Source organism: Phragmites australis, chromosome 21 (assembly GCF_958298935.1).
Source record: "Phragmites australis chromosome 21, lpPhrAust1.1, whole genome shotgun sequence".
Classification (NCBI taxonomy): Eukaryota; Viridiplantae; Streptophyta; class Magnoliopsida; order Poales; family Poaceae; genus Phragmites; species Phragmites australis.
Window position 1 is genome coordinate 4492972 of NC_084941.1, and position 17757 is coordinate 4510728.

The following is a 17757-nucleotide window of genomic DNA, read 5'->3' on the forward strand; positions in this document are numbered from 1 at the left end:
AATTTTCATTAAGCATTACGGATGCAAGAGCTATCAAAATCGTTTATTTGTGTTAAAATTTATATTGAAGAGTTCGATAAAAAAAATTATAAGTAAGTGAAAGAATCAACAGATAAATGAATATCAGGTGAGGGAGGATAGACGGACGAGATAACCAGTATGTCCACATCTCCATATGGAGTTACCTTTACCTTGTTCGTTGTGATGTCCAGCTACTAATACAGTCTAATCTTATTTACTGATGTAACTAATAAGATCCGTAGACAGAGCTTCGGACATTCAAAATTGATAGGAAACAATAGTAGAGTTTATATTGAAAAAGAGAATTTGTGTCATTGGAACTAGACGTTAGTTTTGCAATACAACTTCTTACGGTCACTCTTTTATCTCATATATTATTTTCAAACCCTCTCGTACAGTTGCACTAAATAACAAAGGTAGGATGATGCATATTCCTCGGTACCAGTTTTGAGAAACAAGAATATCAAAAGACAGTGATATGCTTCTGCTAACTTCATTTTCTCTATTGTTTCACAAGATATTTGCTAGCGGCGTGTTCATGACATAAAATGAAGTGAAACATGAAAAAGGCTAATCTAAGTAGCTCAATCAATAATACTTACAGCTAAGGACAATTTAGCGTTTGAATAGTTCCTATCTGGTAAAAAATATAAAGGCCCTAGAGAGCTCGGTCACTAACTATGTTATACATGCTAGCATAGTTTTAAAAAATAGGAAAAACTACCGGTTTAAATCTGAAAAAAACAAAAATAAGTGGCTTTACGAGCCTGATTCGACAAAAAAGACTAGCCAAAAATAACATTGCTGTCCAGCTTTATAACAAATATGGGTCGAAAAGCAAGGCCTAAAGCTCTCTTCAACGCATAAGGCTCATATTTAGCACAAATACATGGTAAAAAAGGCACCTGCTAGGTTAATAGTCCAAGGTCAAACCTTGTCCTGGGTTGAAAGTGGCATCTCATGATAATCTCACCTGCTGCTAGCTTATTGTGTTTGAGAAGAAATATATCTTCTACATATAACTATACAAGCTAGTCAAAAAATTATTCGACTCGACTTATACATTGTAATTATTTTACATGTGCTATTTCACAGTTCGACTCAAAACTCATAATCATCTATGATATATTTCAAGCTAAAGAAAGCAACAAATGCAGATTTTTTGTTATTCGCCAAGGAAAGCAAAATGAGCAGCGCAATTACTGCCAAATTGTAATCCAACTGGTATGACATTTGTGCCTTGTGGGCACGATTGGAGTTTGTAAATTGCATGCTAGATTTCTAAGTTTGCTCACTGCGGGACTACGAGATTTTGGTCCTATCACGGTTTGGTTGCCAAGTGAAAAAGAAACAAGAGCGGGGTGCAAATAGCAAAACGAAGTTCCCTCCTCCCCACACGACCAAGGAGCCATGGCGGCGGCCGCTACAGCAACGATACTCGAGCTGGATCCCTCGCACGAGCGAGCCGGCCGCGTCATCGAAGACATCGTGCGGCTGGAGAGGAGGATCTTCCCGAAGCACGAGTCGCTGGCGCGATCCCTCCACGACGAGCTCCAGCGCCGGAACTCCGGCCTGATCTACTTGACATCCAGCGCCGCTGGAGACGACGGCGACGAGGTCGTTGGGTACGCCATGTACACCTGCCCCACCACCCTCTGCGCCACCATCACCAAGCTCGCCGGTGAGAACACGCACACGTAGCTCGCTCGCTCTCTTTCACCTCTCTTTCCGAAGCTTTCGGATCTTAAGACCGTAACCCAAATCGGCAACTCTGGTTGGCGGTTGCAGTGAAGGAGAGCCGCAGGCGGCAGGGCCACGGCGAGGCGCTGCTGAATGCCGCCGTGGAGCGGTGCCGGAGGCGGAGGGTCCAGCGGGTGTCCCTGCACGTCGACCCGGCGAGGACGGCCGCCGTCGCGCTGTACCGGAAGGCCGGGTTCCAGGTCGACGCCACCATCGAGGGCTACTACGCGCCGCGGAGGAACGCCTACCGTATGTACATAGATCTGTAGGGATCAAAAGGCCGAGCACGAGGAGGCATTTCTCATCATGAATAAATTGATGATTTGCCATTTTGATTATGATGTCACTAATATTAATGAAATATAAGGTCATCTGAGTTAAAGACCGTACGAAATTACTTTTTGATAGTGGCTAAAAAATCAATCCCCATCATGAGAGAATGGAGTTTGCTTGCCAGTTGTGATGTTCTTAAGTTGGATTTGAGCAGTTGCTCTGATTCTTGGAACTGATGCAGTTTATGATGGATTATGATGCTGTGAATATGTTTATCGATGGTTCTGTAGTTTCAAATCCTAAGCAAGTTTGGAACTGATATGGAACGCATGACTAGGAATTTCGCAAAAACCAGTTCAATTTTGGCAGGAACGAGGAAATAAAATTCCGAGGTAGTATCAGTGATTATAAACTGTAGATAAGTATTTCCGAACCATTGTTAGCCAATTCGGTTCTGAGTTGCTCTTTCAAGGACAGGCTAGTCCCCAAGTTAACAGCAGTCGGCCAGTTTCCCTGGCGCTGACCAACAACCTAGTTTTGCAGCAGCAACTTTCAAGTGCTCAGACCTGTATGTAGAAACATGAGATAAGTCACAAACATCACTGCCTCCATTTGGGGCAAGCACAAGTTCTCTATTAGCATTTAACTGAGCCAGGTCAGATATGTACAAAAGTGGCTGGATAGCTTACGGATGCATGCAGGCACTAAATAAGTTCTAAAGCACAACCGAACGGCTTGCGATTCCACAAGAGTTCAGGCATTTCCAGAAGAAGCTCGAGTGGAAGCATGGAAATGGAGAACTTGGGGCATAGATTAAATGGAACTAAGTGTTGGCTGGTCGCCTTCATAAGGCTGCATTGCGGTCATTTTATGTGGGAATCATAAACACCGAAGATGATATCTGGAACAATCAGAGGTAGCTTGCTTATGTACATGAACAGCCTACTGAGGTTCTCTCTTGACACTGTCTCCATGTCGACCACATCTTGGTCCTCAACATAGATCCACAAGTCACCAGGGCAGGTCTTGTTCAGGTTGTCACGGCAGAATGGGCAGGACCGCGATCTTGAACTCCTGCAACAAAGCAATATTATTGTCAAAGCCTGGTATCTGGAACACAAATAATATCAATTCTAATGGTAATAGTTATAACGCAACCAGGAACAGGGAATGCAGTTACTCGATCCAAGTTAAGCTAAGAGAACAGGAGCATTGGCCAAAAGAATACAGAACCCACAACTATCATAGGAACACCTAGTACACATGATTGTGAATGAGGTTGTTCAGCTACAGTTCTAATATACAGGAACAATAAATTGCAGACATGTTTGCTAACATATGAAGCTACTATGATCGGAAGGACCACACCATGTTTAATTAGCGAAATTGTTAGCTGAAGTGAACAAAAAGAGTACCATGCTTTCATAGCCTGGAACCAATGAACTGTAAACAGAGTACCTGGCGTACACAGAAGATGAATAAGCAGGAACTGGACCAAAGAAAAGTCAATACTTGATAGAGTGCCACACAGGTTTCTTTGCAATAAAGAATGGCAGGATTACAAATATTTTCCAGGTAGCTAAGCACTACATTTTGCATACTTACTGCAGTTGGCAAAATACTTGAATATCGCAATGCCACTTTCTAATGCTAATTTCATTTTTCAGAATGATGCAGACAATGGGATAGCACATAAATAAATAGAAATCTGCTTCGCGAAGTACTATGCTCTGTTCTGTTTAGCTACTGGACATACATATCAAGTACTATGTAGACAATGTTAATCTTGTGCATAAGCCCATAAGCATGGAGGGGCTCAATCTTGTTTACAAGCATATAAGTTGGTGGAAAGAACCAGAAAGATAGGTTTAAGCTTATCTACAAAATCACAATTATAAGCAGCTCATGTTTAGCAGGCCCTCAAGCTTCCATGATTCTCAAGAGATATACTTGGAGGAACAATATAGATAGCTTCATCCAACTAAAGTTTGTTAATCAATAATCATAACTAGAGCCTACACGAGAGAAGGTTGCACAGAAGTAAACGTAAGGGCAATTGAGAACGTAAGACTCAATGCAGTCACGCAAAACATATGGGCAGAAATTGAAATTTCGTGCATACCAGTCCTGGTAACATCTGAGGCACATAGCATGGGTGCAGTTGGGCAACACAACTTTGCTGTTCATCTCCATGCAAATCCCACACTCTTCTTCCCTCTCGACATCAATATCAGATAAGTTGTTTCGTTCGTCTTCATCTTTCCTCCTGTACCTCTCCATGCGCACAGCCTTCTGCTTCTTGTCCTCCATATCAGTGATCCCCTTTTGCAGTTGCAGCAAAGAAGGAAATATCACAGCTGCTCATGGCAACAATATAACAATTCTGATCAATAAAACAGTACAAAATGATACACAACGAGGTAAAGTTATAAGAACATCATGTACCATAAAACTCTTTGATGCTGGCTTTCCTCTCGTGAGTCGACATGGTTGTCGTGCCATCAACATAAACCTGCACAATGAGCTACAAATTCAGCAGGACAACTCCACACTGTGAGCACCAAACCAACAACCATGCAGCAAAACATGCCAGACCTTGTATATGAGAATTCTCAGCAGACCAAGTGCCCCGGCGAGGCTGCAGTCCGTCCACTGCACCAGAAAGAGGAATATGTGTGCAGCGGGGCTGTACGACAGCCGCATCTGCAGGCACGCCCCATCGTAGTCCCGGGGAAATTCAGAGGCCCTGCTCATCCAAACAAACAAACAACCACTTGACGGATCACATGCGCTCAGAGAAGAGACAACCCTCACCTAAACTACAATACCTTCTCCCTTTCCTCTAAGCAAATACTATAATTTAGAACGCAGAAACCCATGGGAAGCAGCGTTTTTTAACATGCTAAACACATGCGATCCCCTCCCGATCTGCTGCTGCTTCGCCGCTCGTGCGCTCACGGATAACGCATTGAACAACCGCACCAAACCCCGCGACGAATCCCACCCAACGCACGAGACGAACCGGATGCGCGATCGATCAATCCGTCACCCTCCCAGGCCGCGCATTGCGCCGCCTCGGCAGCAGCCGCAGCAGCGCGAGGCAGCGTCCCAGCCCCACCAAAACCTCAAGCACCGCCTACACCAATGAATCAGACACGGAGACCAGAACGACACGGGTCGCGGCGTCAGCCGTCAAGTGAACTGGAACGGAATCGAGAGGGGGTGTGGGGGGGGGGGGGCGCTGGGATTGGGGGGTGAGGAGGCGGGCGAGAGAGGCTTACAGAGTGTTGGCATGCTGGATGTCAGCTTCGAGCACCTTGATGGAGTCCCTGTACGCCTTCCGCATCCTCCTCCGCCGCCGCCGGTGCCGCCCTTCTCATCCAAGTGCCGGCCCCGGCAAGGCGGCAACCCCCTCCTCCGCCGGTCCCTCGCCGCAACGAAGAAATCTACCGAACCTGGCCGCCCGCCTGGCTAAGACGCTGCTGCGGTTGGGGCTCGCGATTGCATTCGGGAGGGGGAGTCTCTCGGGGGGCGCGCAGTGGGGTGGGGTGGGTGGCGTGGGGTGGTGGTGGGCTTTGAGGGGAGGAGACAACGACGGGGAGGGGCAAGGGCAGGACGCGAGTGTGCGTGATGGAGCAGACAGGGGGAGCGGAGCGCGCCGCGTTTGCCCGCGGCGGGCGTGGCCGCGTCGGGATACGTGACATCCCCGTGAGCCTGGGCGACTGCCGGCCGGCCGGCCGGCCGGCCTGCCCTCGCGGGTCGGTAACTGGTTCACGACAGCCGGGTAAAAGTTTTCCGTGGTAAACGAGCCGTGCACCAACGGCGGAAGTTGTCCGGTGGGAATAACGTGAGGCGGTAAAGTATATTTGCTTTGGGGACACAAGTTTTGTACTTTTTATTTAATAGATCGATCTAAAACTTTAAAAATTAACTAAAAATTTACTTTCATTTAGTTAAATTAAGAAAAAAATGAACTAACTGATGATACAAAACTATTTATTGGGTACACTATATACTTGTATTCCTAGGTGGACTATATCAGATGAAAGGTTTGCAATAAACGTTAGATGGAACAGGTGTCTCACTGATTTCAACGTGAATTTTGCAAGGAATGGCTGAATTATTTGTCATAGAAATCTCATATTCAAAAGTAGAACTAATAAACGCGAACGCACATAGGCTTTTATAACGTTTTTTTTAATCCGTGCGCATAGCATAAGTTCAGAGTTGTAACAGTTCTTTCCATAGGGCGCATTTACATACTCCAACGCAACACTAAGATTGGTTTCATTATACTGAATTGCTCGAGCTCTTATGATCTATAGTATCATGGGATCTTCTGCTCTACTTTAGCAAAAGATTCGAAACATCGTAACATACGAATATTGTACTGTGACCAACATGCTCACCTCCCTAATTAGTAGAGCATACTAATTTTACCATTTAGATTATCTATGTACCAAAGAATTGAACCTAATTTAGTTGGTTATGGAAGAAAAGGATAAAGTGTGGTTGTACATCATTACCATCCAAATTCGAATACATTAATTTTAAATGTTTATTTTTTCTTAATAAAAAATCATCTAGTTTCTTCTAGATTAACTATTGTTTTTACTATCTACATATGAACTAAAATACTACATGGAGATAAATTCGTCGAAACCCGCTCAAAATTCACGGTTTTCGATGAATTTGGTCTGCACCGCATTCAGAATGCGACCGCATTTTAATCCAATTCAAATTCAAAATTTTAACAAAATTTGTCTGATTTTTACCGAATTCATACCGATATTAGCGAATTTCAGACAATTCGTCGGCCACCGCATTTCGGTCGCCGAACGAATTCGTGAACCTGGGCTGGCCGAACGAATTCGTGAACCTGGACTATATATGATTATCCAATCGCTTTCGGGCTTTCGAGCTTTCTTTTCACGAGGTACACACGCGAAAACGACCTAAAATACTACAAGGAGGCAGGCCTATATATGGTTATCCAATCGCTTTCAGGCTTTCTTTTGACGAGGTACACACCCAAAAACCTTATCAGATGTTCGCGCTTGAGCTCTTTAGCTTGCGGGCGACCTGCGCCCGAAGCCGACCCAAACAAAGGAACTTTACATTGTGGTCTCAGCTACCAGAAATTTCCCCATCCCAGAGCTCGCAATCCGCAATGCACTCTACTGCGGGAGGTCGCACGCAAGCCCCAATGGCAACGGAAGAGGAGCTCACACTGTCGATGGAGAGAGGAAGGAGTAGAGGCCTTATTCAATTGGAACTTTCTAATTTTTTAGTTGAAACTTATTCAATTGAAACTTTTATGAGTTGAAAATTTTGATTTGAAACTTTTTGTTCGAGTTGAACTGTTGATTTGGAACCTTTTTTTTTTGCTCAACTTGAAATTCTTGAGTTGGAACTTTTTTTTTCCGACTTGAAACTTTTATTCTTTTTTTTTCCCAATTGATCGGAGAAGGTTATATTCAACTTTCTACGAAAGAGAGACACCTGGGGGTGCGTGGGTCCAACACTTACCATAAAATCAACTAGCTAAGTGCATATACGTTACAACGGAAATACAAATATTAAACGTGATAATATCGGTTGCAAACTCAAAGTATGGAAATATATATACATCATAAGAGCGCCACCGAACGAATATGTCAGGAGTGATGTCGTAGTTTGATTTCAGATGTGATAAAAAAACGACGAAGGGGATTATCCGCTAATTTCCCTCCTAATTTCTTTATTTATTTTCATTAGTGAAACAAATTTCTATATTCGTAGTTGATAACAAGGCAGGAAGGCTAGATGATAAGGGTGTGTCGAGGGTAAATCCCTGACAGTGAGGGCTTGTTGAGGTCGGTGAATTCGACGTACATTCTCCACCCACCATTATGCTTTCGGACCATGACTGGGTTACCTAGCCATTCTGGGTACTGCACCTCCCGTATGAAGCCTGCTTCGAAGAGCTTGTCGATCTCCTGACGAAGTGCTTCCTTTCGGTCGGCTACGAACCGACGCGCTTTCTGTTTTATTGGTCATGCGTCTGGTCGCATAGACAGCCTGTGCTCGATCACACCCCTGGGGACTCCACGCATATCAGACAGATTCCATGAAAAGACGTCCGCGTTCGCGCCGGAGGAAGGTGATGAGCGCGAGTTCCTATTTGGGGTTCAGGGCGGCCCCTATCTGGACCGACCTTGTTGGATTGGTATCGCCCAGACTCACTGCGCTGAGCCGATCGTCAGGGCTGGCGATGATATGGACTTTTTTCGGCCGCCCGCTGGGTTTCGTGGTCAAGGGATGCGACCTGGGAGTCAGTTCGACTATGTCGAGGCTCCTCTTGTCACAGTGCAGGGCTGTCTTGGCACTGTCAGTAACGGTGATGGCCCCTGTTGGCCCAGGAATTTTGATCACTTGGTCTGTGTAGTGGGTAATGGCCACAAACTCTTTCGGTTACAATGGATCAAGGAATAAACAAATCCATGAGAGCCACCTAGGTTACAATGGATCAAGGGATAAACAAATCCATGAGAGCCACAAAACTAAGATTGCTAAGCACATCACATTCATTTTACGTTTGACAAATCCATGAGAGCCACCCAGGTTACAATGGATCAAGGGATAAACAAAGTAAAGATAGGGCAATGCAACGTTAGGATCTACCCACAAACCGATATTGACTCGTTAACATGCAAACATACATAAGCATAATTTATCATATTAACATCACATGATCCAAAATAATAGGTGGAGTATGCTTAGATGCATGCCTTGGTTCTCAGTTGTTTCAGACATAAAATCACAATCAGCTTCCACCTAAAAAATAACCCATCGCTCTCTAGTTCATCGATCGCTAAAAGTAAGAATGATGCATCACAATTAACGTGACAAAATACTGTGATACATGCACCAAATATCATAAAAATATAATAGGAGATCAAGTACTAAGTAAATAACATAATGCAAAAAAATCATATGAATTGTCCAAGTGGTTTCATAATTTTAGGGCATGGTATCAATTAACTATAATTTAATTGAGTTAAAAAGCATTAATTAATTAATTAATTATAAAAAATGTTTTCTTGAGTTCCAAAATTTTTAACATGTAGTTCACACTCATGCGAAGCTAACGCAACTGGTTTCATTATATTTGAAGTTTGTATAAATTAAATACAAAATATACAAGCTATCAACAAAGTAAAAGAAAAGGAAAAAAGAAAAATATCTGATAAACAGTAAATTCGAAAGTTCCGAGTTGAGGTTGGAACTTCCAGGTGAGGGAATGGTGGGTTGTGGCTCTTAAAGTTTGGGTATGACTCTATTACAGGTACTGGCTATAAGTTAAAATTGCTTGGATTAACCCGAAACTTTTGGGTTATACTGAAACTTTTGGGTAGGGTTCTCGGGTATTTTTAGCTAGAATTATCCAGAACTTCTACATGAGTTTTTCAATGATTTGTCAGTTGATTTGACTTATATGTTGAAATCTAATTCACCTAACCATGTATAGGCACTAAAGCATTAGTTATAAACCTAATTCACTCACTGGAACATGCACAAACACTAGCTCTACTCATCCAAACATTCCTGCTTACTCCGTTGCCTTAAGAACACAACGATACTTCACCATTTCAAGAACACAACTCCTAAACTTGAAATCAACCATCTCAAGGTGTGCATTCACAACAGGGGAAACCTAAAGACTTACCCTATATCCTTGTAGAGGTTGGTGATCGTCGGCGAAGGAAAAATTGGAGGGGAAAGCTTGAGGAAGAGGAAGATGGCTGCTACTGAAATTTTAGAGAAAGAAAGGGTGACAAAATTGGATTGGAAAACACCCAAATCTTCGTGCATGCAGGAGATTTTTGGGTGGATGTGAAGCTAATAAGCTAGGGATTTCATTGGTGTGGCATGCATAACTCAAATCCTTGCTCTTGAAGGAGAGATTTGGGGGAGAATATGAGAGGGTTTGAGAGGGAGGAGAAGAGCAGCAGCTCTGCTACCTTTATCCGGTTGGAGAAGAGAGAAGGGAGCACATGAAAGAGTGAGGGAGTGAGGTGGAGGGGTGGGACTACTGCAACCCAAGAGAGAAGAGGGTGTGGGCTGGCCAGGTGGGCCCACATGCTGAAAACATTTCTATCCCTCCTCAAAATCCTTCTCTTTTTCATTAGCCCTAGAGAGGGTGCTCTAGTGCTCCAAAATTCTAAGAATTCTTGTGCAGTGATAACAAAACGAGATGAACCCATTTTAAATTGGATTCACCCTAAAAGCCTAGGTGAGACTTAACTAAACGAAAATCTCTAACGTCGGGTATTTTCATAACTCAACGCAAAGTTAAGTCACTATTAGAATTTAGCAAGCACTTCAATGCTCAACAATTAAACATGATGCTAATGATGCATGACTATTCTTATTGACATGATTACGGGTTTGGGATGTGATAATGCGTCCCTGCACAAATACACTCTGATTTGGCGAAATAATGTCATCCAATAAAGGCCGCAATTTGTTGACCAGACACTTAGAAACAATTTTGTAAAGAATATTGCACAAACTAATAGGCCTTAAATCTTTGATATCAATCGGATTTTTTACCTTTGGAATTAAAACAATAGAGGAATTATTAACTCCCTCAGGCATTACCCTTGTTTCAAAAAATCGCCTCACGACACTGACAATCTCTTGCTTCGTTGTTCCCCAATTTCTCTGATAAAATCTCGTAGGGAAACCGTCCAACCCTGGTGCCTTGATTGTCCCTATCTGAAAAACTATATTAGCTATCTCCTCCTCTACGAACTCCCTGCATAGCGAAACATTGATATCCTCCGTTATCTGCGCATCAATCAGCTGAGTAATCATGTTAGGGTTAAGTGAGGGATCTTTGGTATATAGTTCTTGAAAATAGGAAGTAGCTAATATTTCCATTGTAGTGGGAACAATTTGGGTATTTTCATGACTGTCTCGTAGCTTGGAAATTATATTCTTCCTCGCTCGCCAAATCACCTTGTTGTGAAAAAACCTTGTATTTTTATCCCCTTCCTTTAGCCAAAAGTTCATTCATTTGGTCTTGTACCCTTCTAATCTCTATTCTATCTCCCTAGCTGTTCTGGAGACCTATCAACTTCTCTATAAGTTCCTCAATTTGTCTACCGACATTCCCAAACTTCCTCCTTCCCCATGCCTGCAGAGTAGTCATAATCTTCTCCCACCTGTCCCTGATCCGATTTAACACCATTTCAAGCCATGCATTGAATATGATTTCAGGTAGCTCAGTTTCCCTCTCCCACATGATTTCATAGTTTCGACACTTCCTTTCATTTGGAACCTGGGCTTCCTGCAGCAGCTGAACCATGATAGGGCAATTATCCGAGCGAGGTGACACTAGGTGTTTCACCGTAACAACACTAAACAAGTCCCTCCAAGAGTCATTTGCAGTTGTTGTATCCAGTCTCACCTTAACATTCCCTCTGCCCATTCTATTATTATCATAAGTGTAAGGTAGACCCTCAAAACCCGATTCTCTTAATTCAGATACCTAAAGTACATCTCTGAAGGCTTGGATCTGTCGCTCCGATCTCAAAGTGTTCGAGATATGTTCAAATTGTCGAAGGGCTTCATTAAAATCACCCAAAACCATCCAAGGTAGGTCAGACCTTTGTTTAATATCACATAAAAGGTTCCACATATGCTGATGGTTCTCAATTCTTGGCTCGCCATACACACAAGTGATGTGCCATGCCGGTTCATTCTGGGACACGTGTACATACGCATCAATGTATCTTTCATTCACACCTTTTATTTCCACACACAATTGCTCATGCAAAAATAAAGCTAGCCCACCACTCCGACAATCACTATCACTACCAACAAAACCTCTCAAACCTAGCCTACTATGCAGGCGACACACTTTCTCACTCTTTTGTGTAGTTTCACAAAGGAACATAAGCTAGGAATTATTGGCTTTAACCAATCCACAAGATCATGAACTGTCGGGGCGTTCCTATACTCGACAGTTCCAACTTAAACAATTCATGGCTCCTGATTTGGCAGTTGTATATTGTCAGGACCCCGACCTCGGGTTCCCCTCTGCCTCCTATATCAGTCTCTGGATCAAGTAGCTGATACACACAAAAATTTTCAGAATTATATCAAATAGAGTACTTAGAATAAAATAAAGTAAAATAATTACCTAAAAAAAATAAAATATGGTCTTGTGGACAAGGATCCACGACAGACCAGCCAGGAAGAAGAGCCTACTCGGGTGCGGAGCGAAACAAGCGGACAACCCAATGCCATAGGCAACTCGGGTGCGGACACGACCTTAGACTACTTCTCTTCAACTTCGTCTGGGTTGAGGTTGATCTCCATCTTAATAATCAGAAAGCAATTAAGGCTGAGTACAGAAGGTATTCAACAAGTCCTAATACTACTTCAAGGGGGTTGAATAGATGCATAAGGGAGGTAACCAAGGATAAAAACCATAGGACTATAGTTTGGGCGCAAAGCCAGTTTTATATGCAATGTGAATTAAAATGTAACACTTAGTTTAAACTAGTTGAACAAAAATCATGTTTGATTGATAAAAGGTTGTTGGCCCTAGGGGAAAGCTATATGTTCCCCATAGTTCCCTTCTTTTAGCTGGTTGACATCTAGTCCAACTAGACTCAATGACATATAGCCGGCTTTCTCCAAAACATGGGCACACTGCCCACTCATACGAAGGGGTACACACACCTTAAAACTAACTATTGTGAGTTTGTAACGTTTGCATGTCCATAACTGTGGACACGGCTATTCAAATAGATAAACACTCTGTAGAGGTTGTACACTTTACCCACATAATATGCTCAGCCTCCAACTGTTGCAAGCAGATGAGCGAATCATACCGAGATCCCGTACCCATCAAGCATGTTGCCACGCGGTAACCACCCATGGGGATTTACCCCACCCTCCTTTTGAAAATGACTCGAATCTGGCCAATTCAATATCACCAGCCGACTTTGATTTCCGCAAGACTTTTCCTGGATCCCATTGCACTACAGCCTCCAAGGTGGGTACTGAGCTCAGCTAATGGGGTGTGAGATCAAGTCTTGTCCATACATGACACTTGGTTACACAGGGTGGCTTAGCACGATCACAATTGATTCGGTCCTTACATGGCTGAGGCAAGCATCTTCAACATTGGCACTGAGTATCACCTCAAGCCCCAAGAGCATCATTCCCAAATGAATACCCACATGAGATAGCCTCTAACTTTCAGAGGACTACCCCACTCACCCTCGCCAAAGCAGTTTTCCTAGTTTTTCTTAACACTAACACCATTTTTCATTATTCACACCATCAAACACCTCAACACATTTCACTCATTTTCAAAGCATATGATCATATTCAAAGTGATTAAGTACTCTCCGAGGAGAGATCAAATGTCTCCAAAGAGAGCAACGTATTCAGCCCTAAGCATACTAGTTAGCAAGGGTTCATCCAATATCATTATATCAGGTATCAGGAGCATTCTAGGGTTATCATTTGAGTATTGCGAGTAGTGGTTGTAGTATAGCTCAGTAAATGAGTTATAACTAATAATAGAATTTTAAAGAGAAACCTTTATATAGCATGCAAATATAACTGCCATGTTTTAGTTCGTCATGTTATTATATTGCAAACATGGGTTCAATATGATCAAGGAATTAGGACTTGCCTTATGAAGGTCAATTCATGATTAGTCTTGTCATTCGAGCATCCCAAGTTCTTCATCATCGGCCTCGCCTTCAGTTCCTTCCTCGCGATCTTGCTTAGAACCTTGACTTTGAGGCTACATAGATTATCGATGAAAAACGCACATCGACTAAGCAAAGGAACATAAAAAAAACCTAAGGAAACACCAAAACGAAAGAAGAACGACTGGAAAAACGATAAAAACTTACCTAGCGAAAAGATGGCGGCAAAACTAAGCTTAGCGAAACTAACATGCAGAGACTAGCGAGGTCATTTAGTGAAGCTCGGTCAAATTGTTAACTAGATGTTTTATTAACTTAATAGAAAGCATAATCAAGTTATTAAATAACTAGGTGAGCATTTAGTAGCCTAACTATCGGAAAGCGCTAGTTAGGGTTTTTTACGTGTAGGTGGGTACACATGTATCGACATCAATATATGTGCGATACTTACATCTATATGTATATGAGCATGTATACATATATACATAAGTATAACTCTAGGTGCTTAAGTGTCAGGTTAAACATCACAATCTATAGCATTAACCATGATTATCCAAGAATTAATCTTAATTACCTAGTGTTTCTTAATTACCACTCTAACTAAGCAATAAACTATTGCTATGGCAAAAGCATACATATATTTAATTATCTAGGTTAAATTACTTCATTAATCTAATTAATTACTAAAAGGGGTGTTAGTTAATTAATTACTAACGCCAAATTATTCAATCATATTTTAATGACTGGTATTTATTTATTTAGCAGCTACACTGGTTAATCTTATTACATTAATTAAAACTAAGATTAATCTATAACCTAAACATGAAATAACAATCTATTTCTAAACATGAAATAAAGCAAACCTTTAGGTAAACTAACAACTATTCTAATTAGCAAAAGGATTAGTCTATGCTTAAACTAGATTAACATAAGCAAATAATCTATGATTATAACCTAATCATGGTTATCGAATTATCTAACTCAATTTTATTTAATAAAAGACAAATTATATTCTAGGTTTAAACGTTGCAACACGAATTAAATATCGAACGAGAAAATTAAACAAACTCCAAAAAAAATACAAGATTTGGCCTAAAGGTATATTATGATTTAGAGGAATATCGACGAAAAAATCGCTGAAATCAGAGTTGAAATGGAGGAGTTATGACCAACAGAAGATTTATCGGAAGGATAAATCTTGTAAATTAGAAAATGACACTATTTGATGGACTTGGTCTATGGGATTTGTGGACTGGAGGGAGCTGTGAGGGTGGTGCACTATAGACTAGTGCGGTGACTATGCTACGGACACGGTGTATTGGCCGATGGACTGGAGTTGGGCGCGGGTGTATGGTCCACCATGGATCATGCCGGTGGAGTGGCTCGTGGGCCCACCATTTTGTGTGAGGAGGGATGCCAAGGGATAAGGCTGGCTGGCTTGGTTGGCGTGGGCAGATCACAGAGGAAAAGAGAGGGAGGGGCGCCGAGGGAGAGGGAGCGGCCGGAGGGAGTTGGAGGCGGCGTCGGGAGAGAGCAAGAAGCTAGAGAAAGACGACGACTCGGCCATGGCTCAGAGTCGGGTGGGCTCAGCAGCGCACCGGTGGGGGAGGAGAAAAGGGAGGTGGCCGGCGGGAAGTGGAGTCCGGCAGGGGGAGAAAGATGGGTGTTGGCCTGGAGAGGAGGGAGCCGGAGAGGGTTAAGGCGGCGCCTATGATGGAGAGCTAGACGGCGGAGAGGATCGACCGACCGGGGATGAGAGGATCTCAGGTGGCGGTGGCCTGAGGGGCGAGCGAGCACGACGGCAGCACGCGTGGATACGTGCACGACGATGATGCATTAGCAGGCAGCGCGATGCGACGGGACGACGTGCGCGATGGAGCAGAGGGAGATCGGCTCGCGTGTGCTAGCCGGAATGACGTCGTGGGCTAGGGTGGCGCACGCGCGGGCAGGGGCGGCACGACACAGCGTGGTGTGAGCGGCTGCGTATGCGATGGGGCAGCAGTGGCGTGCACAAGAGGACATGTAGGCACGGTAACGTCTTCGGCGCAAAAAGAGGCCACAGCGCGGAGGCTGGGCGGTTGTATGATGGTTCTAAAAGGAGGGGGAGGAAGGAGCAAAGAACGAGGTGCTCACTGTGGATGGCCAATGTTCTCGGTGATGACATGCATGGCGACAGTGCGGGGAAGGGCTGGGACGGCGCAGCAGGAGGCAGCACGGCACGAGCGAGCGGCTGCACAGCCGAACAGTTGGCGGTGCCGACAGCTGCTCAGTGTAGCTCGACGGACAGGGAGCGAGATGGAGAGGGAGGACTGGTGCTGTTGTGTGTTGCTTGAGCCGTGTTTGCTATGTGTATGCTCGTGTGTAAGTATGGTTGTTCAGTGTTGTGTTGGTTGGCTTGCAGGTGAAGCAAGGGAGAGGAGGAGGAGAATTCGGTTTTGGGCTCCCGGTGGAAAGATCAGAGGCTGGCATGAGGAGGAGGTGGCCGGTGTTGCTGCACAGAGAAAAGATCAGAGAGGGAAGTGAAGGCTGGTGTGAACATGGGAGAGAAATTGGTGGCAGGGAGTTAATCTTTTGCTACCTGTGTGAGAGGGAGCAGAGGGAGATCAGAGAGATGAGAGTGAGAGAGAGGGGAAGGCACATCAGCACGTGGGGTGGTGGTGGTATGGGCTTCTGCTTGTGAGGGAGAGAGAACTGTGAGGAGGAGAGAGAGTGAAAGAGATGAAAGATCTCAAGAGAGAGAGAGAGAGAGCGCATTTGAATGTGACCGAATTTATAAAGTAGATTTGTAAATTGGATTTGTAATTATTCAAATGAATGTATTTGAAATGAAATGAGATGTGTGATGATTCAATTAAATGGCTTGACTTTGAATTGGATTGTATTGAAACGAATTTGCGAAGCGATTGAACTGGAAACAAAATGAATATATCTTGTATGGTTCGATGCATTCGAATACATAATCGACGAACATTTGAATGAGTCTGGATTGGAGCTAATTGGGATTAAATTCAAATAGGACTATTTGAATTTAGATCTGAATTTGAATTTGGCATTAATCCAAATAAAAGTATTTGAATTTAGGATTTGAAATTGGAGATTGGCAGTATTTGAATTAGGAAAATGATTTCGGACTTAAAGCTTTGGGATTTGAGAGAGTTTGAATTCAAAAGGATTGAATTCAATTTGGGTTTGAGCTGAAAAGATTCTAAGAATCAGATTTGGAATTGAGAGAGATTCAATTCCAAAACTCCACTTGAAGAACCATAAAAACAATTAAACCAAAATGTATATGATTAATTTATTGTAACGATTAATTTAGGAATTTATTTGGTGCTCTCTGGAATACTTAGCAAAAATAATATATTTGAATACACACATACAAGTATATGCATATTTAAATATATATTTTCTTGATTTTATACTGATTTGATAATTAAATTTTTCTAATTTAAAGTAAATTTTACTATTTTTCTAAAATACTAAAACTCAGAGTCTTACATATATTCCTCCATTCTCTGTTAAAATAACCCGAACTCTCGAGCCCCTTCCTCGAACTTTCAATTGCATCTTCCTTCCCCTATCCCCCAGCTTTGTCGTCACCTAAACCACTGTTGTCGGCGCCCTCTTTCCTTTTCACCCTCCTTTTCTCATTGCCTCCTATGAGTTTAGAAGTAACACTCCTCTTGCTCCAGACTGCCAGCCATAGCTGCGGCACAGCCCCCTTCCTTCCATAAACAAGGTCCACCAAACTCGCTCCTAACCCTATGGTTTAGCGTTAGTTGACAAAGATTTAACAATTTCTAGAAAAATACAGTAACTTAGCCAAATCTAAAAGTTTAAGATGAGATATAAGATTGGATGGCTTTATCCACTAGAGGGGGGAAAACGTAAATATGCAAAATTAGGTAGAATCCTCAGATGAGCCTATCAGTTTTCCTCCTAGTGGAACCCAGCAGGTTGATGGGCCTGGAAGAATTTATGAGACGGCAGTGGATTCTTCCTGTAA

At 43.0% G+C, this 17757-nt stretch overlaps 2 protein-coding genes and 1 long non-coding RNA gene across 6 annotated transcripts; 2 read left to right on the forward strand and 1 right to left on the reverse strand.

Annotated features, from left to right (window-relative positions):
* Positions 1–1296: 1296 nt before the first annotated feature.
* On the forward strand, positions 1297–2213 carry LOC133903505 (uncharacterized). Its single transcript, XM_062344913.1, has 2 exons — positions 1297–1702; positions 1810–2213. Exons 1-2 carry the CDS (start codon positions 1432–1434, stop codon positions 2028–2030), a joined length of 492 nt encoding a protein of 163 aa, XP_062200897.1. The 5' UTR covers positions 1297–1431; the 3' UTR covers positions 2031–2213.
* A 407-nt stretch (positions 2214–2620) lies between these two features.
* On the reverse strand, positions 2621–16167 carry LOC133903406 (E3 ubiquitin-protein ligase AIRP2-like). Of its 4 annotated transcripts, XM_062344769.1 has the most exons (7): positions 15885–16167; positions 13733–13879; positions 4630–4780; positions 4480–4546; positions 4157–4391; positions 3450–3492; positions 2872–3108 (listed from the first exon to the last, which is right to left on the reverse strand). In XM_062344769.1, the coding sequence occupies exons 1-7, from the start codon at positions 15917–15919 to the stop codon at positions 3073–3075; spliced, it is 714 nt and encodes a 237-aa protein (XP_062200753.1). In that variant the 5' UTR covers positions 15920–16167; the 3' UTR covers positions 2872–3072. The 4 variants fall into 4 exon arrangements, with proteins under 4 accessions (XP_062200751.1, XP_062200750.1, XP_062200752.1 ...); XM_062344767.1 differs by lacking the exon at positions 3450–3492 and having other exon boundaries at positions 2621–3108; positions 13733–13846; XM_062344766.1 differs by lacking the exon at positions 3450–3492 and having other exon boundaries at positions 2621–3108.
* On the forward strand, positions 15956–16607 carry LOC133903407 (uncharacterized). Its single transcript, XR_009907260.1, has 2 exons — positions 15956–16071; positions 16153–16607. It is a non-coding gene; the product is annotated as an uncharacterized LOC133903407 (long non-coding RNA).
* The last annotated feature ends 1150 nt before the right edge of the window (positions 16608–17757 follow it).

Coding starts and splice junctions, on each gene's coding strand:
- LOC133903505 (XM_062344913.1), top strand. CDS start 1,432: ATGGCGGCGGCCGCTACAGCAACGATACTCGAGCTGGATCCCTCGCAC. Junction 1,703..1,809: donor CACCATCACCAAGCTCGCCG/GTGAGAACACGC, acceptor TGGCGGTTGCAG/TGAAGGAGAGCCGCAGGCGG.
- LOC133903406 (XM_062344766.1), bottom strand. CDS start 15,919: ATGCATGTCATCACCGAGAACATTGGCCATCCACA. Junction 4,781..13,732: donor CATGAATTGACCTTCATAAG/GCAAGTCCTAAT, acceptor TTGGATGAGCAG/GGCCTCTGAATTTCCCCGGG. Junction 4,547..4,629: donor TGAGAATTCTCATATACAAG/GTCTGGCATGTT, acceptor CTCATTGTGCAG/GTTTATGTTGATGGCACGAC.